This window comes from Orbicella franksi, chromosome 7 (assembly GCF_964199315.1).
Source record: "Orbicella franksi chromosome 7, jaOrbFran1.1, whole genome shotgun sequence".
Classification (NCBI taxonomy): Eukaryota; Metazoa; Cnidaria; class Anthozoa; order Scleractinia; family Merulinidae; genus Orbicella; species Orbicella franksi.
The window spans coordinates 6,657,701-6,685,202 of record NC_138151.1 but is presented as its reverse complement, the minus strand read 5'-3'; the positions used below and the strand labels follow the sequence as shown (position 1 = coordinate 6,685,202).

Sequence of the window (27,502 nt, the reverse complement as noted above, 5' to 3'; positions counted from 1 at the left end):
AACAATATACAGAAAACCTCAACGCAAAGTTACAAAACTCAAATCAAAATTCTACCTTTTCCTGGGTCAATTTCGTTCTGAACAACCAGGCCCAGGAGCTACGCTTTTAGGCTGGCCTAAATCTATATGTTAGGGTCTTAGAGCGGAACCAAAAATTATGGGGCTAGGAGGGTCGTGTGTCCGTTTCCAAATATCACGTTTGGACCATTCGCTATTCAGGAAAGTAACGCAAGAAGACTCTCTGATTTGTCTATTTCGATGCACAGTTTTATTTTATCATTTTTTTCTAGAAGTCGTCAGCTTTATGAAAAATTATAATAATAATAAAATAAAATGTATATGGAACCAGGGCGGGAAAAGGTTGGTGGTGCACGATCTTGATAAAACTGGCCGGTCGACCCATTCAGTTGTACCGTGTACAGCGACTTGGAAGATAGGAGAAAATAAAAGTCAATCTAACTTTTATTACCGTTTAGGACTCCTTGCCGCAGGTTTCTACTCTACTGTTGTGAGTTTAGTAACAAGCAATAGGAGCAATTTCTAACTGTGTGATAAAAGCAACAAATTAATGCTAAAGATTTCGGATTCATCCGTTTTTATCACGTTTTTATGTTTTCAAAAACATGAATGAAGACAAATTTTCTTACTATGTTGAAATGTCCCATTGTCACGCGCGCGCTTTTTGCAGCTGCTTCCCTCAATCTGATAGACGGCGCACAGCGGACAGCCGTGCAGCCAACGTCGCTTCTTCATCAACGAAAAACAAAGAAGCTTGGCCACGAGCTTTCAACTTACGTTTAATATTTACTCTTTGAATAATGAGAACAATCCTCTCTAGAATTATACGAAATCCTATGATTTGATTTGAACGTGGAGTGTAATGGTAAGTAAACCCACTGATGTAGGTTTCATTTGCAGCTTTATAAAGCTTCAGCTTATTCAGACTTGATATTTATATTTCACCAGTACCAGATGTTTTTCGCCTGTCTACGGAACTGGCTTTGTAAAAACGCTACAAGATCTGCTTATACATATTCTGTAGGTTTTACGAGTGTGTGAAAAAGCAGTTTGAAAACGGAGTCAACGAACGCCTACTAAAAAGGCTATGTAGAGATAAATTTAAAGCACTTTAGCTAGCGTTTTTAACAGAAAGTCATTTCTGAAAATTTCCTAATTTCCCAATCATGCGGCTAATGCTGAGCTTATGGTTACACTTCTCGTTTCTTGAATAAGTGAATCTCGGTAAGACTTACGGCGGAGAAACCTCCCGGGAGAAGCTTAAACTCAAGCTCAAGCTTAAATCGATACCGATCTTATGAAAGGTTTCAAACGTTTACCCGGAAAAACTTTGGGAGATGTGAATGCCATGCCTAACGTGATAGTCAAGCTCTTCTTTTTCGATCGCTGGCCCTTACAGTGTGCTAGAGAAGTTATATATTTTATTTGAAATATAAATTAAAAATATCACCATGGCGACGAACTCAACTCAGTCGTTTTCAAAATGTCGGACAAACCCGAAGGGTCCGATACTCACATAGATTCACGAGAGGAAGAAAGTGAAGATACTTCAAAATCTCGTTCTCTAAAGAGTGCAACACATAAACTTAAAGCAGAAGCTTTACGGCGATTACAGCTTGGAGATGCTGACTACGATAATGAAGGCGCGAAAAATAACGAAGGGCGCGAAGGTTCGTCCCACGAAGAGACTGCTGTAGACACTGGAAACGATGGTGGAGAACAGAGCGAAATTGGTCCAGGAGAATCTGATGTCTTGAACAAGGAGAAAGAAGACACTGTAGATGTTACAGATGGTCGCGGTGATGATTCAAACGTCGACGAATCCCGAGAAAGTGGAGGTTTTGGTGAGGATTCAGCGAAACCCAACGACGAGGACATTTTGGGAGATTCTGTTGTTGGTGAAAACATAAAATCTAATCGACAGAATGAGGAGGGATCTGATATATCTGCGCATGTAGACGGTCAAAAAGATCCAAAGGTTAATGATCAAGGTTTAAGTAAAGGAAGCGAATCTCTAAGTGAGGGAGAAAACGTAAATCAAGGCATTTCTGATAAGACTGCGAATGAAGGCTCAACTCAAGGACAAGGGGGTACTATGCGCTATTCAAGACCTGGATCGGCGAGCTCACGACCGGGATCAGGCAAAGCAAGACCAGGATCAGGGTCTGAAAAAACAAAAAAAGGAGAAGGAAGTAAACAGAAACCCAGCAGTAGACCTGGATCTGGAGCTGGCAACAGGTCTAGGCCAGGATCGGGGTCTACTAAGGTACCTGGAGGTGGAGGACAAGAGCAGCAACCATCAAGCGGCAGACCTGGTTCAGGCTCAGGTAGCGGGTCTCGACTACAGTCAAGAAGTAAAAGAGGAGCTGCAGGTAAAGATGGTGGAGCTCTTGTGCAAGATGAGTCTGCCAGTGGAGGTGTTGGAGAAGATACCTCAAAGAAAGATGAGGCCTCTCTGGGTGATGGAACGAAACAAACTGCACAAGATATTTCTCAATCCAAAGAAAGCAAGGATAAAGCCGAAGAGGCAACTTCTTCAGATAACACAAGTGAAGGTGTGTCGCAAACATTGGGCACAGGATCGGCTGAACCAGGGCAAGATCACTATGGTGATAAATCAAATTTAGCAGGCTATGATATTGTACATGATAACAATGCTGAAAAGTTAAACAGTGATAGTAAATCTGAATCAAAAGAAACTGGAGGTGATGATAAAATAAGCGATGATGTATCACCTCCGATGAATGAAGGAGCAGAATCTAAAGATCAAGGCATTGATTCTAAACAAAGTTCTGATTCTCTTTCCAACAATAAACAGGATTCTGAAGCAGCAGAAGCTGGTAAAGATTCCAAGGAAGACAAACAGCCCGAAGAAACCAAAGGTGAGAACCAAACCGCAAGCAGTTCTGATCAGCAAGGAGCAGATGATGCAAAGACTAGTGAACACAAAGGTGCATCGGAGGCATTACAAGGAAAAGATGGTTCTAAAGAGGGTAAAACTGCTGAGGGTGAGGAAACCTCAGTGGCAGTTAAAACTGGTGACAAAGATGGATCAGTTACAGAATCTAGTGTAGAAGGGAAAGAACAAGATGGTACTGCATCCAAATCAGGTTCTGGAGCTGCTGAAGGTGATAAACCAGAAACACAAGCAGATCATGGAGATGGTGGTCAAGATGGTGAAGAAAAATCCTCCAATAAACAAACTGCAGAGAAAGGCAGAATTGATGATGCTGCAGTAGATGAGACTGCGGAAAAGATATCAGATGGCAGTGAGAAAAAGAAAAAGAAGAAAAAGGCAAAGAAGGAGGGTACAGAACGGGAAGAAAGCATGGAGGATGACAACGATGAAGAAGCTGATGAAACAGGAATGGCTGGTGACGAGGCACAAGCAGTTACAGCAAAGCAAACTGAATCAGGTAATAATGTATGTAATAAGAATTAGGATATCAAAATAGTAGAGAGTGAAACTGTGAAAAACTCACTGTTTCATGAAATTTTGCTAAATTGCAAAAATGTTAATCATTACTTAACAAACAATGTAAATTTTTTGAGTTTTTTCACTTGTAAGGCAAGTTAGGCTACGGTGCTGAAATGGTTGGGATGTTGGACTTCAGAATATATGGATTGAATTCTGGGCAGGGTTATGTTTAGCTATGTTCTTGAGCAAGACTCTACTGTCACAGTTATGTTCTCCACTCAGAGAGGGTACAAGCTAATTTGTTACCTAGGGTAGTCTTTGAAAAGTGCTTGGTAGGGGTGAGGGTAAGGAGGTGGGGTCACCTATACCTGCCATGTACTACACTCCCATCCATTAGTGAACACAAGCTACTATTTGATTCTTTCATGAAATTTAAGTACAATTGCATAAATTACATCCTCACATCAATTAGGAATGTTTTCTCATTAGATGTGAGCATGTAGTTTATAAATAGTTGTACTCTCCCATCCATTAACAATATCATGAGTTGCATCATGTGACAGCACTGAGTTATGGGACACAAATCACTATTTGATTCTTTCATAGAAAAATGTAATTGCATAAATTATATGTACATGCTTACATTAAGATTGTTTTCTCATTGATTAACCAGTCTCAACTGCCTGGTGGGACTTTCATGTGATGGCAATAGGATGGTCATTGTACCTTTTTAGGAGTAAATTTGTTAATTGGTACTGCTTAGGATGTAAAAATCTAAATGAACTGCCATAAGAGTTATAGTGATGCCTTTTAGGGTTTGAGCTGAAAAATTGTTGGTGTCAAATACTTTTTAATTTACTTTAGAATTTCATAACCCCCTAGGGGTGCAAATGATTTGAGCCACATCAACAAAACAAGATTCTGGTATCATTTAGGGTTTCTTTTCAAAATTTCTGAAGAGTTCCCTGATCATTATGACTTGTAATACTCAAGGGGAGTCCTTTCCTTGGCTCAACTACTGGTCATATTCCTTTCAGGCTATGTGTAACAAGAGTCAAAGTTTACCTCACACACTTCATGTAGCTTTGACCCTAAGTCCACAATAAGCAAGGGAGGCATGGTGGCCTCGTGGCCAGTGCGCTTGTCTCCAGATTGAACAGTCTAGGTTCAAGTCCTGACCAGGGTCATTGTGTTGTGTTACTGGGCAAGACACTTTACTTCTCACAGTGCTTCTCTCCACCCATGTGTATGAATGGGTACCAGCGAATTTGATGCTGGGATAACTCTGAGATGGACTGGTATCCCATCCAGGGGAGAGTAGAAATACTCCTAGTCACTCTATGCTACTGAAACTGGAGATAAGCACCAGCCTGATGGGCCATTTGGCTCGTATGTACAGACTTTACTTTGTCCTTTTACCCACAGTAAGCAAGTAGTGAAAACTAAAAATTTTCTTTTTATTTGTTTTTGTCTCAGGAGAAGTTGAAGAAGAGCCAGAAAGAATTCTTCCTGATGATTTCTATTATGATTTTGATGACCTTGTCTCAAAGGCTTTTTCAACAGAGGGCATACCACCAGAATTATTATCATTTCAGTATCCTTTCAACAATCACAGGAAATATATATCATGTTTATGCAGTAGTAGTTTGCAATTGAAATCACTGATGCCACCACTTCATTTCCATACTATTAGACTGTGTGCTAATAGACCATTTTACAGTTGTCTGCTCAGTGACCCAGCCTTTGAATGGCAGTGAGGCTGGAGGTGACCTTGTTTTGATACAGACCTCACTGCTTTTGTTGCATAAATCAAGTTATTCTAAAGCTAACTACTTCATGTTTAAATGAAAAAAAGCAGAGAGGTTTGTATCTAAGTATGGTCACCTCCAGCCTTGCCTGCATTTACAGGCCAGGTAAGTAAGCACACAACTGTAAATGGCCTATTTATACTGGATACATTCCTTAACTCCTCTCTTTCTTTACAAGCCATTCATTTGGTTATGAGTGTACCAAGAGATCAAACCTCCATGTCTTGGATGAGAATTCTGTTCTGTTCTCAGCTGGAAACACTGTAGAAATTCTCAATCTGAAAACGCAGGAGCAGACGCACATCAGGACAACAGGAGGTGGTGGAATTGGAGCTGTGGCAGTGAGTTTGTTAATTCTTAAATCAAATAAGCAATCACCGTCATTAAGATTTGGCGAATACTAAATCTAAGACTTGTGTTGGGACTCTGGGAATCAAAGGCATCATCAAAAAATTGAAATATTACCAGACCCGTGAAATTTGACTGCAAATCTGGAAGTTGCATATTTTTCTGAAAGACCATCTATATTAGACCCTTCATGACCCCAGCAGAACAAATTGTTCTCTCAGTTTAAGGAAATGAAGAGAAGGGATGTACAACTGGTTCAACGCTTCTAAACAACTTTTCCACCATGTGTATGAGTAAGGAATCAAATTGCTTATTCCTTTTTCTCCAACAGATCCATCCCAGTCGAAAATATTTTGCTGTAGCAGAGAAAGGAGAGAAACCCAACATAAATATCTTTGAGTACCCCTCACTCAAGCTGCACCGAATTCTCCGTGATGGTACAGAAGAAGCTTATGCTCATTTGGACTTCTCGCCCAAAGGAGACAAGCTGGCGTCTGTCGGCAGTGCACCAGATTACATGCTCACTGTGTGGGACTGGAAAAATGAACAGGTCATCCTAAGGTCCAAAGCATTCTCGCAGGATGTTTACAAAGTGGCATTTTCTCCTGAGGATGAAGGCCATTTGTGTACAAGTGGCTCCGGACATATCAGGTATGTAGACTACATGTATACATCTGTCTTACATTAAATTAAGAAATAAAAAACATGTACCATGTTTCTGTATCGAGTTTTAGTATAAATCTACTAGCGTTCTATCACAAATGCCGTTCTCTGATTGGCTACACTACTCAATTTCTATTCAGTGATAGATAGTGAGTAGCGTAGCAGTGTGCCCTTGTTAACAAAATGACGGCTGCTTCTTCTTGTTTGGAAAGTGTCTGCATGTGAAGAGGATTTAGATAAAGTTTTGAATGACTAATAGATTTATACTAAAACAGTGAGATTGTTCGCTCTTGATTTCTATGCGTGATAGAAATCGAGAGCAAATAATCTAATTATTTAATAGAAACATGAGTGGAATTTCGGAAGAATGAGAAATGCTTCCATCATTACGTCAACAGCTCATGCTAACTCTGTGCTTCTATTGAGTGATAGGAACATGATTTTGAACCAATCAGCTGTGTATTTTCTTTGTGCTATTTTCTAAGTATGTTAACTTTATGAATAAAACAAAGCAAATCCCCTTCAAGTGGGCATCTCTAGTTACTGTAATAGAGATCACTAGTGCATCAGGCTGTCTCCATTGATAGACACTTTCAGTTGGGAAAATTCCACAAGCAGGTACCTCCAAAACAATTTGTGCAGAGTTTGATAAAATGAGGGAACATCTGTTTAATCCCATTGTTAATCCACCCCCTACATTTATCTCAAAAAAGGTTACAAATACCAGAAAGCTGGAAATTGATTTCAGAGAAGTCAAGTACCTGTCCAGCATAATTCCGAGGTTGAGGGATTGCAACAATAGAGAGTTTAAACATGACGTTTACGGCAGACAGCAAAGATTACCTCTGATTTTTTATTCTTTTCTTGTAATCCTTAACTAAATCCAGGCTGGAAATAAGAGTCGGTCATTGTGAAAAAAAAAAAAAATTACCTTACATGTAAATTCACAAAAAAAATAAAAAAATAAAAAAAATAAAAAATAAATAAAAAGTAAGTTTCTTTTTTGCTGTTTGCCATTTGATGTAACATCATGCTTGATCTCTCTAATGGTGTCAAATATTAATTAATTTCAATTGGTGGTAATGCTTGTAAACCTTACTTAGATTTTGGTCAATGGCAAACACATTCACTGGATTAAAGTTGCAAGGACAAATTGGAAAGTTTGGTGCCAAAGAGCTGTCAGATATAGAAGGTCAGTGTTGTTTTACTGATAGAAAAGAAATGGCTGTATTGCATATACATTGTTCATTGTGAAATTCAGAAAACTGCGCACATCAGGAATATTTATGGAAGGTTGTTGTGTAGCAAGTAGTATGTCAGTCTTTGTTGATGCAAAAATGCCGCAATGAAGGCTAGTGTCAACACCAAAAAAGGTCGGGTATCAGTGAAAGGACAGTGAATTTACCTTCCATGTAGTTTATCAACTTCAAGTTGAGAATGAGTCATTTGACAGGTGTTTCCCTTCTGTGACAACACAACAGGACACAACAGTTCATGTAAGTTGTGAACTAATTATTTTTTGCCGAAATGATTTTAACATACAGGTTTTGTTGAGCTTCCTGATGGTAAGGTGCTGTCAGGATCTGAATGGGGAAACATGCTGCTCTGGGACGGCGGCCTAATTAAAGTGGAGATTTCCAAGAAAGGCAGAAAACCTTGTCATGTTGGAATGATAGAACAGTTCTTCATGGATGAAGGAGAGCTTATGACTATTGGTGTTGATGGTTTTGTGAAAGTTTGGGACTTTGAAAGTATTGATAATGCTGACACTACAGAGGAAGGACAGCTGTTTGAGATGGATCCAATGTATGAGTTAAAGGTAGGAAAATGATACAAGAAGATGAAGTACTTATTAACAACATTTCCAGAGCTTTTATTTTAATATTACTGGTACTGAAAGGATTTCAGGTCATCAACTGAAAATACAATAAATTATAAGGCAGTTTTTTGCTTAGAGGCAAAGTTGGAACTTTGTATCTGATTGAGTTCAGTCATTGGCTTGGACCTCCTGTGCAAGCCTTGACCCACTTGCAGTAATCCCTGAGTGAGCTTCAGGTCATCCCTCTCTAGGCTTCATCTCAGAATTAGAAATTTTTATTATATTAAGTAATTCCAGTTTTATCAAATGTTTTGAATGGTTTAGAGTAAGTCATGTTGCTCAATATTTACTTATTTAATACTTCTCACAGGTTGGCACTGATGTTAAACTCATGTCAATGGTTAAAGCTGTAAATACTGAAGCTCCAATCTGGTATGCCCAGGTAAATATAATCTTTTATTTTTACTCTAGCTTCTCGGTGGTCTGGAATCGAAAGACACGGAAAGAAATGCATGGAAATCTTTTATGAGAAGAAATATTCTCAGGTTAAGGAAAAAAAATCCATTTTGCTCATGTCAAATTTCTGTTTCTGTTTTATTATTAACTGAAAAATAATGCGAGGAATTGTTTTAAAAAGTTGTGTTTTTTAAAACTATTTCAGGATGCTTCTGGTGGTATATGGAAGTTGGATCTATCATTTACCCATACGGTAAGCATTCAAATTATGAATGTTCTTTAGTTGTATTGTACCATGTACACATCTTTTTTTCTAGTCACTCGTCTCTGTAGATGCACAAGGTAAGATGCACAACCTTGTCCTCTCACCTGTCTTGTTTTTAGTCACATGAATTCTGTGATACTAAAGAAGAAAAAAGGTAAATGTTAAGGACAATTCATCATTGACTCCCACATTTAATACTGTTGCATTTTTTTGTAACAGAGTCATGCACCAGAGAGGATGTACTCTTACCATGCTGGACCAATCACAGGCCTTGACACTTCCCCAGTTGCTCCTTTTGTGGCCACAACAGGAGTGGACCGTAAGTGAATTTATGATCTGGAAATATTTCACTTGCATAATGGGAATCTACCAAGCAAGGAGGATTCCTGAACACAATATTATGACTAGACAGAACATACAGAACATTTCCCATACAGGGACACCCGTCTCTGGGAACGCTACCCTTGCCATGCAGTGGTATGCTGTGTATACACCTATCCAAAGGGACTCATCCTTACAAGTAAACATTGGCTGACTCTTCAAGTCACACACAAATACCACATTTTTTAACCTCTGGTAAGGTTGTCTTAAAGGGTTAGCAAGACATGATATATTACTCCAATTAGGGGTTACTTCTGACAGGAAAACACTCAAATGTAGACTAAATCCCAGGTGGGTTCTTTTGTGGCAGGATTGACTATAAGTGGTTAAATTTATATTTTTTACAGATACAGTTCGAGTCTATGACTACCTTTCCAAGACACCCATGTGCCAAGCTAAGTACAACTCAGGAGGTTCAAGCTTGCTTTGGGTTCCTAGAGAGGTAAGTTTGATGATAGCATCTGTAAACACAGTGAGACTGATCTCAGCAGTCAAAACGACAAAATTAGTTACACTGGAGTCATATATGGAGTGATTATGAGCAAGTGAATTGTGTTATGCCAATTGTAAAGTTTTGGGGAAAAGTCAGGGACATGTATCTGTAATTTATTATGTGAAACAGTCTGGTACTTTGTGTTTCTTGCTGAGTTCCCTGTAAGTGTGATGATAAGTACTTACAGCTACTTATAACTGGAACCTAGTAACCTGCTCACGCTTACCATTAGTTTGTCAGGACTTATCAATTTTAAGATGGCAAGTACTCATAATTTATCATTTTGTTGCAAATTAAATTTTTCTACTTCAGATTTGTAGATATGTATGCCTTCCAATATTATTTGCACTTGGAAAAAAAGTAGCTGGATAAGAGGGAGAATTCTCACAGTCTTCTTTTGCGGCTTTCTTGTTTAGTTACTTCACTCATTTAACTCTCATAGGTGGATTCTAAGGGTACCAAACTTCTCACTGGTTTTGCTGATGGTGTCGTTCGTTTACTGGCGCTAAACAAGGTGGACCCATCTCAACTAAGGAGCAAGAAATCCAAGCTAAAGTATGAGTTGAATCTGGAGCAAGTCTTTAAACCTCACACAAAGCCGGTCACTGCAATAACCATTGACAATCAAGGAGAGATTCTCGCCACTGGGGTAAGTGACTAGATCTGTTTTTGAGGCACCTGAGAAGATTAAAAGTTCGTGTCTGATGCTTACACGTAACATGAAAGCTGCCAAAGTTTCTACTACGAAGTTGCTGAAGTCAGAACAAAATTGCCTTTTGACTAGATTTGAGACGCAATTTTGTCTTTGTCTTGCATAAATTTGGAAGCTGGATGGTGTTTTTTATATAGTGTGCAATGTAGTTGTGTGAGGGGGAGATGGGAGGGTGTTAGCTTGTTAAGGTGATTCTGACTGGTACTATTTGTCCTCTACCTACCTTAAATTCCAGGATAAATACTGTGTTTAATTCTGAGAGGCCTTTTAAGTATAGATTTTTCGAAAGATTGACCAAATTTCAAATGAGCCAAACCTTATTATTCTTAATTTTTTTTTTACTTCTAAGGTGAACAAGGTTTCTTTTTTTCTTTCTCACCAGAGTGATGACTGTACAGTATTTTTCTTCTCTGTTGGAGACACATACAAACCAATTGGTTTCATCGAAACTGCTTCTCCAGTTGTGTCTATAGAGTGGTCGAAGGACAGAAAGGTAAATAGTATATAGAGGAGCTTCGTCACAGTTTCTAAATTTTGTCGTTTGTAATCCGTTTTAATCTTCTACATCCTTAGCCATCCTTGTTTATGGTTTATTATTATCTCCCTGCTGTTTTCTATCTTTGTAAACTACTATTTTCAGCTTTCCTTCTAGGTAGAGGTAATTTTGTACATGGCCAACACGCCTTGACTGAGCTCCTTTAATATTGAATTTGATCTTTATGTGTGAATTGTTAAATAGGACTTAGGTACTGGACGTCAGACTAAGTTATTCAGTCATTTTTTCTTTAACTTTGCTTCTAATTGCCGCACAACACGTGATTTCTATTGTGATGTTTTATTTATTTGTCACCAGTCTCCAAAGAGTGTACTCATCAGCTGTAAAGACGGCACCGTGCTTCATGTCGAAGCTCCTGCTTCTGATAAATATGACACAAGTAAGACTTATCACCTCCCCCTGACCAATCTGAAGACCAGAGAGTATCACTTCACGAGTGTCAAAGATAAATTGAGGGTGAGCTACTTTTAAATTTTGTTTGCAATATTTGTAGAGCCCGTGGTTCCTTTCTAAAGCAAAGATAAACACCTCAGTCCATTTCTGAGAGCATTTTTAGCTGGCTGGCAATTTTTCCGGTAATTGGCGGAAGAAATGACAAATAAAGGATAATCACTAACCTCAAATGGATGAAGTGCAAGTTTCCCAATTTACCAATTTTGCGGGATAAATCAAACGCTTTTAGTGTAGTCGATCGGTAGAATCGGGCCGTTACCGCTTTTGATATTCGAAAGATGTAAACGTTCAAAACAGTCAATTTATCTCTCACGGAATGACTTCTTGATACTCCTGGCCTTATTCTGACAACGTAGGCCAGGTCGAAAGATGTCGTCTATGCAGTTGTGAGTTCAGTTTGTGAGTTTACTTGCTATCGTTGATATGTTTAACGTTACACAGAAAGCCGAAGAAGAAGCACAAAAAGCCAAAGAAGAAGAAGAGAAACGGAAAAAGAAAGAAGAAGAACGAGCACGTAGGAGAGCGCGAGGTTTAGAAGACGAAGAAGAACAGGAACAAGAAGAAGGGAAAAAGGAAGTTGAAGAGGATGAAGAACAGAAGGAAGGCGAGCAAACAGAAGAGGAACAACATCGAGAGCCGGGCGAAATTATCAAAGGATTTTATTACGGCAAACCGGATAAATTCTGGGTTTCAATGGTGAGTTGTTACTACCTTGTGCTGCAAAATGAAAAGTCAAACGTTTGCTGTAAAGTCTAAAGCCCTGCCCAAATGGGAAATGTTTGGTGGTCAAACACGATCAAACATTGCTTGGTGACCAAACAAGTCGATTTTTTACTGAGTGGCCAAATGGTATCATACAAGTTTGAACGAACAAAATGTTTTACAGTGTTTGAACAAATATTTGACGTCGGTCAAATTTTATCAAACACCTGACAGTAGTGTCCAAACGGGAAAATGTTTGATCACCAAACAATGTTTGACTGTGTTTGATCGCGAAGCATTTCTCGTTTTGGTCGTTGCTGTATATCAATTGACAGCTTGGCGCAGTCGCGCAAAATACCCGTTGTGAATGAGGATAATAAGGCGCCAAAATATTCCTGCAGGTTTAATTTCCTAGCTAGCACTTTTGAGCGGTAAGTTTTAAAATGATCGTCTCGTTTCAGGACGGATGGGATGCCGGTTACATGTACGAGTGTGAATTTGACGACGGCAAGAAACCTGTTCCTGCTGAAGGACAGGAAGATACACGAGATGAACCTGTGAGGTCCATTCCTGTGGATAACAGTGATGATAAACCAATCAGATCTGTGTGCTTCAGGTAAGATGAAACTGAGTTTTTGTCTTATTAACAGTGCGGTTTAGCTGAGTCAGTGAAGGTTCTTTAAGCGCAGTTTGGCCACGAAAAACCGCGAGTTGACCGGGCTAGCTGAGACGACATATGCTCCTTTGCGCTTTTTCACTTTTGCTTCTTTTCCAAGAGAGACATCTAAGTGGCGCACATTTAGAAGTACGACTAGTTGCAGCAGCGCGAAAAAACATACCCCTTGGCCTTTCCTTTCCTTTTCTCTTGCCGTTTATAGCGCTGCTACTCAACTAAATGAACGCCTGAAACAGACTTGCATTGTAAAGTACAAGGATCCGTGGTTTGTCTCTAATTACATGTACATGCAGGTCAATTTTGCCCGTAAAGGAAGTCAGGTGTCAGAATTCGACGGTTATCGACGCCCAGCACATGTAGATGGTTGTAAAAAATTGTTATTCGTACTCCCCCATCTATTTTTTCTCTTTCCGCTTTTCTCGCTCCTCCTAACTGGCTACACAATCTTTGACTACATGTAAATGTTGCAAAAACGTTTCCCATCGAAATTCTATATTATTGCAACAAGAGTTTTGTAAATTTTCCAAAGCAATTTGCGAAAATCCTCATTTTCCAAGTTTGCGAAGACTGTTAGTGTCATTAGTTGTAGGTAAACTCACCTTGTGACGTGTTCATATCATTTGACGAGTGTTGTTCTCTGAAATAAAATATTGTTGAATGTCATAAGGAAATTTGTAACTATGTTGATTCTAAAAGGAAATCTGATGATACGGATGCGTGTTACAATACATTTAAAATATATTGATGCGCCAATTGGTATATCAGACTTATATTTAGTACACTGACAGAAACAAAACTGTAATTCTTATACTGTGCAGTCGTCAATTAACACTCAGGCTTTTCGCCTTTCCTGTTTCAGTCACTCAGGTAAATTCCTTCTTCTTGGAATGGATAACGGAGTCATTCGTATCCATCCTCTCGATGGCTCGAACGACTTTGAACACTTCAGCTCATTCTGGGCGCTAAATGTGCACGACAACCATCATGGCGGCATACGACACATCAAGACGAGCTTCGATGACAAATATGTGTTCACGGCTGGACAGGACGGCAACTTCTTCGTGTTTCGCTTCATGGATAAGGCAGTGAAAGGACTCAATGTGCCACATAAGGTCTCTATACCGTCAGCAAAGGTGAGATAAGCTGAGATGAATATTCAATCATTTATTCTTTGCTATGTTTGATCGACAATCCGGGTTTAGTGCACACTACGCCGGAGAAATTTAAAAGCGCATCTTTATTTCTACGGTTAGGCTTACCGTCCACACTAATCTGTTACGAAAACGGAGCTTTCCGGAAACGCTCTTCAAACCGGAGGAATTTGAAAATGCTGGATTTGCATTTTAAAGTGAACGGAAAACATTTTGAAAACGGAGCTTTTCGGCAGCGATAACGTCACGATGATCATGTGATTTCCTTGACTGAGTTTTCCTCAAGTACAAATCCAAAATGACCGATTATTGTTGCGTTTTCAAATTTTCTCTGGCGAAGTGCGGGCGGGGCCTAAGATAAGAATAGTAAAATGGTAAAAGAAACTTAATTCGTGTTGTAGTCTACGAAAATAACATTGTCTAACCAAAATTAAAACTTCTTTTTTGTTGGAAACTTCTTGTTTCTCTTTAGAACATTGTTTTTTTTCTGATTATTTTTAGAAATTAATCGGCGAGGAAGGTGAAGAGATAGTAAAGAAGATAGATGATATTGATGATCCAAACCACTACAGTATTGAACTTGAGAAACAGAAAGCAGAGCACGATCGAATGGTCAAACTTGCTGAGGAGAAAAAGCAGGTAATTTTTTGTTTAGTCGTTATTTCTGAAGTTTAGCGCGAAGTCGCGCATGTTGGACCTCGTGGACCCCTCGTGGTTTCTCGTGCGAATGGTCAAGTGTTGTATTGGTGTCAAATTAAACATCAAAGCAGTGAGAATAATCCAGTGTTTCGGATGGTCAAGACTGGAAGAGAACGGGACGAATTACACTTGAATGAAGTTTATTTCAGTCTAAAATTAAGGTCCTAAGCCTGTTTATTGCTAGCCCACGAGTGATTGGTGCGATGTTTCCTGACACCCCCCACCCCAGGCGCCCTTGCCAGCCACTGCATGATGCGGTGGCTGGTTAGACTTTCTAAAAGTCCTTTCCAACAATTCTTCCCTGGCCTGTTAGTTTCGCCGCTCGCGCTCGAAGATTTATGCTCTCGCTTCGCTCGAGGGAGATAAATAAGTCAAGGATTAAGAAAGTGTCGACTTGTGGCAAGTCTATCGCTGGCTTGATCATGTTGGCAGTGATATTTCTTTCTCCTTTAATGATTGGTGATTTATACCTCTGTTGAAAATGCAGCTTCAAATATTTCTTGTTGTGTTTTGTATTCTAACGTGAACTGTGCTTTTCTCAGAACATTCGTCGAAAGATAGGAAATCTGAGACGAGCTTTCAAAGAGTTAATGACCAAGAATCAGAAACTTCCTCCTCACGTTCAGATTACACACGATGTAAGTATGTAAATAAAGTAGACAACTACAGTTGTAAGAAGCAGCTTGATCGAGAGTTCAAGGCTATGAGGTTGGAATCAAGCCTTCCTTAACTTTGCCCACTGGCTGGGTTTCTAACATATCAGTTCCATTTTGAACTGGGCTTAATCGGTTACAAATTCAGCGAGGTGGGGTTCCTAACGAGCTAATGTTTATACTCTCGTAACGCTGTGCGTTTTTGTTTCAATAAATGTAAACTTCGATTCTCGCATAACTCTTAAACAGCTTGCTTTTATTAGCGCCCCATCCCTTTCCACGTGGTTCAAGCCTTTCATTATGAAACTTTATCAGGACCGGGCTACAGAGGTCTTTCAAGAAATTCTACCCAAGATCCTACCTTGTAACACCGGAAAATACCACCTTTTGGTCACTAATGTTCACTTCATGATAAAAAACACTCTTTATTAGGCTAAAAGAGACTAAAATTCTTTACCTAAACTTAGTAATACCCAGGACGAAAAATGACTGTCGGCAATACCATTTTATTTCCAGGAATTTGAAATCGACCCCGATCTCATCAAAGAGCAGAAAGCGGAGGTTGAAGTTAAGGTAAGTGCATATTTGATTAATTTTCTGTCTCTTCAGTAATGACCGAGTCCAACTGTCGCTAAGTTATTGTCATGTTTGTCATTTAGATTGAGCTTGTTCATAAAGAGATGGCATGGGAAGCTGAAAAGCAATCAATTGGTCTGAAAAAACTGCAGAAGAGGTGAGAAGTTTGGTGTCGGTTAATTCAAACACTGTTAAATGGTGATCAATTTTGTGATCGCGTGTTGTCAACAGGCACAAGTTTAATTAGAGAATTTTTTCGAGTGGGGGTAAAGCTGTTGGAGTTGTTCGCCCGTTTTATTCTTTAAGTTTTATTCTTCCTAGCTTTAGGCCCCGTTCACACTCCGTTGGAGAAATTGGAAACGGTGTTTTCACTCTGAAAACGCATCAAATGTTTTCTGTCCACATTACGTCGGAGAAATTTGGAAACGCAACAATCAGTGGTCATTTTGGATTTGTGTTTAAGGAAACTGGGGCAGGGAAATCACAAGATTATCGTAACGTCATAGTTTTCGAAAAGCTCCATTTTCAAAATGTTTTCCGTCCGCACTAAACAGGGACTAAAAAGTAAAATGCAAAGTCGGCGTTTTCAAATCCCTCCGGTTTCAAGAGCGTTTTCAAAAAGCTCCGTTTTCTTGTCGGATTAGTGTGGACGGTAGGCCTAACCGTAGAAATAAAGATGCGTTTCCAAATTTCTCCGGTGTATTGAGGACGGGCCCTAAGCACCATTGTTGATGTTGTAAGTATATCTATATTTTTCACTCGTTGGTGTAATCATATCATTCTTCACGTGCTTTCCTTTCACTCCGTGTCCATGTTCCAAATATATTCCCCTGACTGGGTGTTACACATTTCTCTCAATGCCTCTTTTGGGAATTTCGTTTTACATCACAAGAGTATCACATAGATGATAACCTTCTTTATGCTCATCACCTGCTTGCTTCACAATGTAGTGATAATGTAGTGAGAAATAACATTTTTATCAATGATGGTACTTTCTTTGACAGATTCAAAGACGAGGTTGAATGTGACCGGATCGTCCTCCGCGCGTTTCTCACTCCACACCTGGTCACGAGCTTCAGAGCAGCTAAACCCGACTATCATCACCAGCTACTACAGGAGGCCGGTGGGGCAGGGGGTGAGGGACCTGACGGGGGAGGGCACGGGAGAAAAAGCTTTTCTAGTGGAGCAAAGAATGCAGCACAGGTAAGGTTTTTTGATCATTAATTACCAGTGCTGAGGGTCTGTATAGTAATTAAAATAGTTTACGTTGATGGTCGTAAAGTAATGTTAATGTGGCATTGGTGTTGTGTTGATCAATGCAGCTAAAGAGACGTGGAACTCAAGACAAGATGACTCTAAACCAGCAACAGCAACAACAACAGCAGCAGCAGCAACAAGTTCCGGCATCACAGGGACAGCTGGGAAGTAAAGTGGCGAATGCACTGGCCAAAGCCGAGGCTCGCAGACAGAAGAGACTAGCCAGACAAGCTGAGGTATGTTTTAAAGTAACAACATAAAATTATGTAATGCGCAAGAGTTTATGTGCGCCCTACACAGTTCATGCAGGTACCCAAGAGATTACTTATTGCCTGTCGATTTTAGTTTAGAAGAAGACTTTTATTTGTGTTGTGTCTTGAAACTGTCACGAATCAGTACAAAGATCATGCTGAAAAATTTCTTGTATGGTTTTTATTTTTGATTCGTTTTGATGTATAATAGGTAACTGCGCTCTAAGACAGTCAATACATTTTCTGCTCGTATTTTAGCGTCACATTCCTCACTGGATTTTCTGTGTTACATGTCGGAGGACGCTTATTGCGAAGTCGTGATCGGTCTTTTCTTTCTATTTATATTTTACGGAAATTTAAATATTCTTTATTTACTATTCTTTAGGGTCCGCATGCGATCCACCCGTGCTTCGTTGTACCTGTTTTGCGGATATATAAGTGGTAAATAATTTACGTTCGCTTGAACGAAGTGAAGTAGAACGTAATTATATTTGTGTTTCAGTGGGACGAGTTGTATCGTAACAAGCCTGACGAAGGTTATCAAGATCCCAAAGACGTGGCAGCGATAAAAGAAGCTCGAGAGAACATGGGCGACTACAAACTCAAAACAGCTAAAGATTATGTTGTTCCCGAAAGCTTGAGAGTGAACGCAGAAAAGAAGAGAATTCAACTGTTGAACTTACTTGACCAGGTAAATTGTGGCTTTTATTGACCTCGGTCATTCTGCTTCATCTTCCATAGCAGTAAACAAAAACTGTGCAGTCCAATTTTGCCGGGAAATGAGAGGCCCCCAAGTTCCTTGCTTACGTGCGAGCCGAAATGGTGGGAATTTTGTGGCCCTGCGTAGGTCGAATAACAGGCATTGATTGGTTAGAAGTTGACAGTTTTACTTGTTTACGTGCTTTAAGGGTTCTTGCCATATTTAAGTCTGAATTTCAGCCAACCTTTTTGTCTAGCTGAAAAGAATAGTAGTTAGAGTTCTTGATGACAATACTACATAACTGGCTATTTGCCGACTCATGGTGTATCAATTTCTGAAGCAATGTCGAACTGTAATAAATTTAAGGAATATCAGAAATTTATTAGAAACTTTAGAACGTATTTCTGTCGTTGTTCAAGTTTGTCGATGCTACCCCACCATCTCCTGTCAATAGACTAGTTTCGTATTCTTGGTTTTGGACTGGAACTAGCTTGCAATGGAGGCTCAGCTCATGCGGGGGGGCGGGGGGGGGGGGATATCGTTGAAAAGAGATTTTAAAATGTCATTTGCATTTGAAAAGACTCCCCGCATCAGCCTCACTTGCAAGCTAGTTCCAGTCCAATACCGAGAATACGAAAATGGCTTATTGCCGAGCACTTTTACAACATCGAACCGTTATTACTGGCTCTTCTCTGACCCAGGAATGGGTCTCGATAACTTCTCGATATGTCTTTCTAATCCTATTTCGTTTCTTACGTTGTTTACAGATTCATCATTACAAGTTCCAGTTCAACCAGTCGTTTTTATCGCTCCGCGACAAGAAAATCAAGATTATCAAAGAGGTCAGCCATCTGTAGTGCTTACTTCCTTGACGTTTGACAAGTGTTTGCTATTTTATTATTGGTTGTTTCTAGAACCGACCAATGACTGCTGACAAACTTTACACTGGCGAGTCTTTCAGCCAATACCATCATGTCTAAACTGACCAATCACTTTAAACGGACCAGACTTAATGACATCATCGACTGACATACACTTATTCACTTGACTCTGAAGATGACCTCCGCTCAGGTTGTCGAAACGTCAGTCACCAATAACAGTTCTTTTCAGAATTACTCTCATCTGGACGATCACAGCACAAGACGAAATGTTTTAGTTCCACAAAGGTAAATACCAGACCCGCTTTTTGTTTTCATTTTTCAGTTGAAGGAAACCGTCGCGGAGCTGGAGGAAGTCCAGCGGAAGATCGACCCGTACTCTAAACGAACCATCCCGAAAATTCCCGAAATGATGCCCGACGAATGTCCCGAAAAGTAAGTACGACTTGGGACTTCTATTAAAGTCATCACAGAAGCTGATAATTGAGGCAGCACAAGTCGAAACTCGAGGCACAAAATTGCACGAAATGGTTGTAACGCTGGAAAAGTATCATTACAAACGACTGGATGAATGAAGCAATCCTGTTTATTGAGTATTTAGTAAGAATTTTACAAGGAAATGTTAGATGATGCTCAGCAATTTTCAGTCAACCCCGAACAAACAGAAAAATTACCCCCCCCGGAAAAAAAAAAAAGAAACAGTTAGTCGGCCTTCTCGGACTTTGTACAGTGGTCCTCATGCTTGCACCAGTCCCTCTCCTGACAAATCTCATCGCAGTATGTGATTCCATGGCATCCGCTGCACATCAACATGATAGTGCTGAGTTTTCCACAGTTGGCGCATTTCCACGTGGCACTCCCTTCTACCTTATTGACCTTCTCCTTTCTCCTTGATTCTTCAGGCTCGAGCGCGGCCATTTTCCTTTTTCTTGCTGCAGTAAACTCCCGGATGGTTTTCTCTCGTGTCTGTTTTCTCACCCTCGCGATCTCCGCTTTGTGTTGTCGCCGCATGCGATCTAAGGCGCCTTGTAGCTCGTCGTTTTTGTCGTGAATCAAAGATTCAATAGACTGTTTGGCCCTCTGGTAAACGGTGTCAACAGCTATTCGACTGGATTCCTTCTCCTTCTCGATCTGCTTCCGAAGAAGTTCTTTTTTCTTCTCGATCTGAGCTTTCTCTTCTTTGATTTTAACGGACGCCACCACTGCGGCTGTTTGTATAACGCTCAGCTGGTATTCCTCAATTAGGTTCGCTGTACTTTTCTGACAAGAGGCCATTGCATCTTGCAGCTCTTTAACCCTCGCTAGTAGATTTTTCGACATCTTTTCCTGCTGTGTAATCCTTGAATAAAGCAAAATCTGGAGAGACGAGGTTGTATTAACTCGCGCGGTGGACCGTTTATTTGTTTTGAAAATTTGTTTTCGGTTGTCATGGTATCTTTGTTGACACGTTTTTTCGACAGTGCGCGCGCGCGCGACATAAAAAAGTTCGAGCGTTGCGTATTTCTGATACATATTTTTGAAGATGCGTTGAGATCAATGAAGCACGTCGTAACGAAAGATACTTTTGGAGTTTTTTGAAACTTTGTTCCTCTCAAAACAGTTGTTTAAAAGCCACTGAATATTCAACTTCTCTCTCTGAATTCTTTTCGCAAGCGGTCGATAGCAGAGCGTTTATTGTTTTGTCCTTTTAAACGATCACGGAACGGGGCTAAGCTTAACGATCAAGGGCATCAAATACGTTTAAGAGTAAGATTTTGGCTTGAAAGTCTGACATGCGACCTCAAAAATGGAAACTCAAAACAATAGCAACATACATTATGCAAAACAAAGTTTCGAAACTTCATGCTCCATTGAGAAAACCATCCTATTGGCTAAATCCGTGGTCACGCAGACTAAGTTAAAAACTTGGGTCCACTTGCGACTCAGTTTGGCCAGGCTTTGTGTGCACTTGCGTTGACTTGTGATGACTTGCGCTCACTTTGGTCGAGATCAAAGTTGCGCGCAAGTCGATGCAAGTTTTTCATCGTCTGGCTACCCAACCCAAGTCAACGCAAGTTGAGTGACGTCCATTCGTTGTTATAGCAACCTATTAGCCGATGAAATTCAGGATTTGTCTGCGTGATGGTTACGGTTTGGCCGAACGTAGCCTTGAAATGGTTGTTTTTGCGACCTGCGTTTTTGCGACTGGCGAGGAAACTTGCGAGTCCGTTTGGCCACCCAACGCAAGTCTCTACGCAACTTCAACTTGCGGCTATAAATGGCGCGGACGTTATGCATGTGCGCGTGAAGTCACACATTTCGTTTGAACTTCCACTGATTCTTTCTCCTCTTCTTTCTGCAGACGTCTTGAATACACACGTGAACAGCTCCTTGAGTTCAAGAAACAAGTGGACGACAAGGTCAGTCAAGGTCAAGGTGAAGAGCAAGGGGGCGGCTTTGGAGGATTTGGTGGATTTGGCGGAGGGAGCTCTGAGGTGAGTTTCGATCTTTCTCTCGCGCTGCTTACTTTTCAGTGTTTTTAAGGCCTCGTCCACACCACGCGGCAGGAATTTGGAAACGCAACTTTATTTCTACTGTTCGGCCTACCGTTCATACTAATCCGTCACGAAAACGGAGCCTTTCGAAAACGCTCTTCAAACCGAAGGAATTTTAAAACACCGGCTTTGCGTTTACGTGTGGACGGAAAACATTTTGAAAACGGAGCTTTTTGAAAACGATGACTCGGGATAATCACGTGATCTCCTTGCCCGAGTTTTTTTCAAAAACAAACACTGCGTTTTTAAATTCTTCCGTTGTAGTGTGGACTGAAAACATTTCATGCGTTTTCATAATGAAACCTCAAATTCCTCCAGCGTAGTTTGGACGGGGGCCCAAAAGGTTACGAATTCGTTCGAGGCGGCAGAAAAGTCCCAGGATGCTGGCTCTCTGATTGGCTGAAAACTTTGGAAAACCAAGAAAATACTGTGAAAGCTAAGGAAAATGTAACGAAACTTTATCAAGTGAAAATGGTACCTTTTCACTGTATTTTTTTTTTTGTAGAAAAAGTGTAATTAATGTAAATGTGTGTATTGTTTTCCAAATCGTCCTTTTATCTCACATTAATATTCACTACCTGTCATTTCAGCCTTCAAAACCGGCGGCGGCTCTTAGCAAGCCAGGGACACAGCAGAGGGACCGTTCTATTTCCTCCGTGTCTGTACATTCCTCTGGAAGGCCCAAGTCCAGTTTGAGTACCTTAACAGACAAGGGAAGTCCTGAACCTGCCATAGAAGAAATCATCGAGGAACCTTCTGTCCTGGAACAAGAGATACAGTATGAAGAGCAAATCAGGTTAGATTGGAATTTTTTTGTTTCAGGAACGAGATCCATCGCTCTTGGCAATCGTTATTCTGCTAGTCACGACGTTCGGGAATAATCGTTTCGTGACAATCAAAACAACGGACTGTCACGCACTGTTTTTATTTCACAACCGATGCAAGCGTTATTTTGGTAGTCAAGACGCTCGGGAATAATTGTTTCGTGACAATCGAAATTACGGACTGTCACGCACCGTACAAACCGTGTTGGCACATCTGTTTTTGATTTGCCGTTTCAGTTAAAGAGTTTTTCGAATTATTTTTTAATACTAAAACCAAATTAATCACAGCGGCATATCGCTACGTCAGCGTAAAGTATAATGAACCAATCAAAACGTACAGGAAAATCGTGTGACTTGGGGCCAAAGCGGGGAATCGTGTAGTCCGTGGAAAGCGCGGGGAATTTTGGATTTTACCGCTGGCAAGTGCTGGGGAACATTTAACCGGAAACAAGCGCGGAAAACTGGTAACCGTTGCCAGTGCGGTAAAAGTCTTGTGAGCTAAACGATGGGTGTTTTGTTATTTTGAGTGCGATGGGTCGAGAAGTCAACATCTTGAACCTCAATAAACCGTTCTCCGTGTTGTAAACAAACAAGCGCATTTCGTTTTTTCTACTCTACGACTGCATCTTAACGGTAATAACCACAAACAATTCAGACATTTTAAGAAAAAAAGTCCTGATTATGCTGTTGTGTTTTTTTTTTTCAGGCTGCAGTATGAACAAGATGTGTTAATAGACAAGATCACCAGCACACTGGAAAAATTCGACGCGGATCTGAGATACCTGAGACACGAAAAAATACACCTGGAAGTCGCTGTGAAGTGCGCTGACCTCAGGTAAGATTCCCACATCCAGGCCCCGTGCACACTACGCCGGAGGAATTTGAAAACGAAGCTTTTACCTTGAAAATGGATCAAACGTTTTCCGTGCACACCACGCCGGAGGAATTTGAAAACGCAACTATAACCGGTCATTTTTGATTTGTGTCTGAGAAAATCTCGGGCAGGGAAATCACAAGATTGTTGTGATCCCATCGTATTCGAAAAGCTTCGTTTTCAAAATGTTTTCCGTCCACGCTAAAACGCAAAGCCGACGTTTTCAAATTCCTCCGGTTTGAAGAGCGTTTTCGGAAAGCTCCGTTTTGGTGACGGATTAGTGTGAACGGTAGGCCGAACCGTAGAAATAAACTGCTTTTTTAAAATTCCTTCGGCGTAGTTGCGGACGGGGCCTCAGTAAACAGATTTTAATGAATGGCTTGGGCCAGTAGTAAGTATTATCAACTCTTATTGTCAATAAAATATGTGATAAATCAGTTATTGCTGTAAAATATACCCCTGTTCTGTTTGTGAATAACTACCACTGGAATATTTGATATATTTATTTTCTGTCGACAGGCAAGTTACTCTGTTTGAAGAGTTCATGCTGCTGAAGGAATTTGAGAAAAGAGAGAACAGCTTCGCCAACAAAGTCAACACAAAACTTTCTGAGAAAGACGAGATGCAGGAGAAGGTAGGAGAAATACCTATCCCTACCTAATTAGAGAACGTCCCGTGTCAGGTTTAGAGTGACTTAAACGCCATTGGAATAAACGTCTTTTTTGTGTCTTCCAATTGCAACGAGAGAGTTCAGTTGAAGCTTTCTTTGTCTCTGGCTCAGATTTAAAAGTCAGGGTAGGCATTTGTGTTATAAACCGTAGCCAGGACGACCAAGTCGAAATTACCACCAATATGCTATGCAAGTTGTCCAACACATCAGTATAAGACGAAATGAAGTGAACACCCACTTTTACGGGAACAGAAGTTTCCAAAACCTAGACTTAAAGTTTCAGCTCCTTCGTCTCTTCCTGAGTACCTTGTCGTATTTTTTTTCGTGCTCTGCAACTGTTGCAAGCACACGGATGATTCAGCTAAGGCTGCAGTATTGACTGTGCCGCTTTTCCTGTTTTAGGTTGAAGATTGTCAAATGAAACTAGACTCCAAGAAACAAGACATAGAAAAGCTTCAAGAGCAAGAGAAGGCGCTTTACACCTCGTTCTCTGCAGCTCTCGGCGAGAATAACAAGTTTGAGTCGTTTTTGACCCGCGTGTTCAAGAAGAAAATCAAACGCGCGAAGAAGAAAACTCAAGCCCAGGAAGGCTCGGACGAGGAAAGCGAAGATGAGGACAGCGACGAGGATTTATCTTCAAGTGATGAGGAGGACTCTGATGCAGAGGAGTTGGACGACAGCGTGTGTCCACCTGGATGTGATCAGGCATTGTTTGATCAGGTATGAAACTAGAGCCGCGCGTGTGGACACCTTAGAGCGTGACTACTTGCTGTATCGCGCGCGTGGTAGAAGTGCGCGCGTTTCGTCGCGTGTTCTTGTTTCTGAACCACTTCGATCCTATCCCTGCAAGTCGCGCCTTACATTTGCTTTTTCACGTGCAACGCAGTCTACGTTTGGTCAGGCAGACAGTCCTCTGCGAGCACAAGAAGTGCCAGTTTTTGTTGTATACCTGTCTTCCGTTGCTTGTTCGTAGTCTGATTAACAACGTAAAAGGACAGGAGAAGCAAGTCTCCGGTTGTAAGTCATTACTGAATTCCAAACTGATGAACAACCAGGTCTCAACAAAGTGTTTTGTGGTTGTGCTTGTTTTCTAGATAATATTTTTGCTTTAATTGTTCTCACTGCACTTTTATAGGCAAACATAAATCCAAACATTTTAGTTTATTTTACAGTCTATTCTTACTTACTTCGTCACTTTTCTCCTTGATCCCCGTAGGGTAATCGGCTGGGCCTATTCTTAACTATGTTATGAAACGTTCTTCTCTTTTCCCTCATTCAAGGTGTGTCAGCTTCGCGAGCGTCGTTTAGACTTGGAAGAAGAGCTAGCCGAGGAAAAGAAAACGAGCGAGACCCTGAAAAAGGAATACGACGCCCTGGTCAAGAAAGCTAAGGTCATCGACAGCGCGCTGAAAACAGCTGAAGCTGATTTGGAGGCTTTTCAGGTAACTACACACAAGACATCTTTAAATAAGGACCAAGTGTGACTCGACCATGATCTAGTATGAGATTTAATGTACTCTTTGTAAGCAAAATAATTGACGAGGAAAGACATATCTTTTCGTGATTCTAAAGAATGAGCACATCGGCAAAAACGCTTCACTAGAATTGTGACGACTACTTCGTTTTTCCCGCCAAAATGACGCCGGTTTAAGAGCGTACACTCAGGGTCCCTGTGTTACTATCAGAAAATCCTGTCCCGATTCATCCCAAAGGAACACACCCTTAAAGCTTTCGCCTTTAATGAGTTTTTTTCGCTTGACTACCAAGAGTTCACACGCTTTACTTTAGGAAATAAGCGGACTAAAGCGTTTCCTTTTTTCCTTTCAGCGTGAAAAACAACAGAAGCTGAACGAGTTGGACGTAGTAGTTGTGTTGCGATTTCATCAGATTCAGTACATGTTGAACAGCGCTCTACCACAGGATCTGTCACAATGTCTTGTGTTTAACAGTCCAGAGCTCGTCCGACTACAACACAGAATTAAAGAACTGGAGAAAGAGAAGGCAGAGCAAAAACGACTTTACAGGTATACATTAAGTGTCATTTGTGTGATTGCGTTTAGAAAGACCCCTGACTCTTCTGTTCAAATGTTGTTTATCGCGCTCAATGCGCTTAGCTAAACCTAGCTAGTTCACATGCATGCCTCTTAACTGAGAGAAAGTAAACATGATAGGCTTAAAAAATCCCAACTGGCTTAATACAGACCAGTTGGCTATTTACAAGCATGACCGAGGAGTTGAACTAGGGTCTACCGAGAAACAACTCCAGCCTAGTTGTCAGAGCGGAACTTGAACCCCCGACCTTCGGATTTCAAGTCCGGCGCCCTAGCCACTCGGCCACACTGCCTCCCTTCTGTGCTGTTCAAATCCAAGATGGCGGCTGTTCCGTCCAGAGCCGTCGATATCGTGGAATCCAATGTAATGCCAGTTGCCCAGGCGTTACATTTTTGCCCGAGATTAGTTTGAGTGTGTTACGAGCAGAAGTGGGTTTGGAGTAGTAATAAAAGCAATATTTAAACCGTGCTATACCTTGCCAAAATGTCATAAATAATAATAATAAATAATAATAATAAGAGATGCGCGAGAAACTTTGTTAACGGAAGTATCGTTGCTTTCCAGGGAACATCGCCAAACTCACGTGCAGCTCATCCGGGACAAGAAAGTCCAGGAAACGAGGGTAAGAATTCTGTGATTATCTCTGTATTTAATAAACCGCTGGAATCCCAGCACTGCCCCTGACTTTGGTCAAACAGTGACCCTATTTTTGAAACCTGTTGGAGAGCCACAGTTAATGACGTGGCGTCAGATTCTAGGACAGGAGACTAAATAGTTATCGAACAAAAGCAGCGTACAGTGGAATCCCGTTAATCCGGTCACCAACGGGCCACAAAAATCTGGCCGTATTAATTAAAGGGGTTCTTTAAATTAGAAAATGACTGACCGAACTTTTGTTCGGACCAAAATAAAGTGGCCTTACTAACAAGGCGGCCGGGCGGGCTTCCACTGTATTTGTAAACAAGGATTTATGGCTTTAGGTTAGTGTACTAATTTCGTCAAGGTTTATTGGCCACATTGTGTAAAGTAGCATCACAAGCTGATAACGCCTTAAATGATTTCCTTGCAGATTGGCGACTTGGAAGAGAAAGTCCGTAACATGTTAATGCTGAAGTTTGGTCGGTTGGTGGATTTGGAGAAGCTTGAGACTGTCACAGTCAACAGGACGGTAGAAGAACTGAAGGAAAAACTACGGCAGCAAGAGTCCAAGAGCGCCGCGGAGATCGCCAAATGGAATGTAAGCAACACTTCATTGTCCAAGACGAATCTATTTGAAACTTGCTTTTGCTTCGGTTTGAAGTTTTATTTAGGCTAAGCTTTTCAAGTTTGATCCCCGTCGTGTTCATTCCAAGCCATCCTTCAATTGTACTATCATTTGGAGAGTTTTGAGGTAGGGCGACATTTCAGAACTATAGAACACCCTGTAAACACAAGAAGGGGCCTTTTGAGGACATATAGCAACAACAGAGTGACGCACTGTATGCAGGAGAGCACATAGCATCACTGAAAAGTGTTATCTTTATATTGCAACGTGCAATTCAACAAGTTGAACAGCGGCGAAAACTTTCCCCCAACTTTGCGGTGTACGAGCTTAAAAACATTCCGTAACGCGAGA

At 40.8% G+C, this 27,502-nt stretch overlaps 2 protein-coding genes across 3 annotated transcripts in view; one reads left to right on the top strand and one right to left on the bottom strand.

Annotated features, from left to right (window-relative positions):
• The first annotated feature begins 739 nt into the window (after positions 1-739).
• Positions 740-27,502, top strand: part of LOC145493053 (cilia- and flagella-associated protein 44-like) — a 27,461-nt gene continuing 698 nt past the window's right edge. Inside the window, exons 1-35 of one of the 2 annotated variants that reach the window (XM_081472457.1) lie at positions 740-883; positions 2,837-3,434; positions 4,913-5,030; positions 5,423-5,585; positions 5,924-6,243; positions 7,359-7,447; positions 7,800-8,074; positions 8,445-8,516; positions 8,736-8,783; positions 9,015-9,114; positions 9,524-9,618; positions 10,112-10,318; positions 10,764-10,874; positions 11,235-11,393; positions 11,832-12,086; positions 12,554-12,708; positions 13,628-13,901; positions 14,421-14,558; positions 15,161-15,256; positions 15,788-15,844; positions 15,931-16,004; positions 16,852-17,050; positions 17,170-17,340; positions 17,858-18,046; positions 18,823-18,897; positions 19,259-19,368; positions 21,275-21,407; positions 22,058-22,263; positions 22,998-23,126; positions 23,685-23,799; positions 24,238-24,555; positions 25,116-25,277; positions 25,663-25,859; positions 26,452-26,509; positions 26,957-27,124. In XM_081472457.1, the coding sequence (XP_081328583.1) occupies positions 881-883; positions 2,837-3,434; positions 4,913-5,030; positions 5,423-5,585; positions 5,924-6,243; positions 7,359-7,447; positions 7,800-8,074; positions 8,445-8,516; positions 8,736-8,783; positions 9,015-9,114; positions 9,524-9,618; positions 10,112-10,318; positions 10,764-10,874; positions 11,235-11,393; positions 11,832-12,086; positions 12,554-12,708; positions 13,628-13,901; positions 14,421-14,558; positions 15,161-15,256; positions 15,788-15,844; positions 15,931-16,004; positions 16,852-17,050; positions 17,170-17,340; positions 17,858-18,046; positions 18,823-18,897; positions 19,259-19,368; positions 21,275-21,407; positions 22,058-22,263; positions 22,998-23,126; positions 23,685-23,799; positions 24,238-24,555; positions 25,116-25,277; positions 25,663-25,859; positions 26,452-26,509; positions 26,957-27,124 (5,637 nt within the window). In that variant the 5' untranslated portion in view covers positions 740-880. Of the gene's footprint in view, positions 884-987; positions 3,435-4,912; positions 5,031-5,422; positions 5,586-5,923; positions 6,244-7,358; positions 7,448-7,799; positions 8,075-8,444; positions 8,517-8,735; positions 8,784-9,014; positions 9,115-9,523; positions 9,619-10,111; positions 10,319-10,763; positions 10,875-11,234; positions 11,394-11,831; positions 12,087-12,553; positions 12,709-13,627; positions 13,902-14,420; positions 14,559-15,160; positions 15,257-15,787; positions 15,845-15,930; positions 16,005-16,851; positions 17,051-17,169; positions 17,341-17,857; positions 18,047-18,822; positions 18,898-19,258; positions 19,369-21,274; positions 21,408-22,057; positions 22,264-22,997; positions 23,127-23,684; positions 23,800-24,237; positions 24,556-25,115; positions 25,278-25,662; positions 25,860-26,451; positions 26,510-26,956; positions 27,125-27,502 lie in introns of those variants that run through there. The other variant, XM_081472456.1, reaches the window with a different exon arrangement.
• On the bottom strand, positions 19,613-21,267 carry LOC145493057 (uncharacterized). Its single transcript, XM_081472462.1, has one exon. The coding sequence runs from the start codon at positions 20,443-20,445 to the stop codon at positions 19,636-19,638; it is 810 nt and encodes a 269-aa protein (XP_081328588.1). The 5' UTR covers positions 20,446-21,267; the 3' UTR covers positions 19,613-19,635.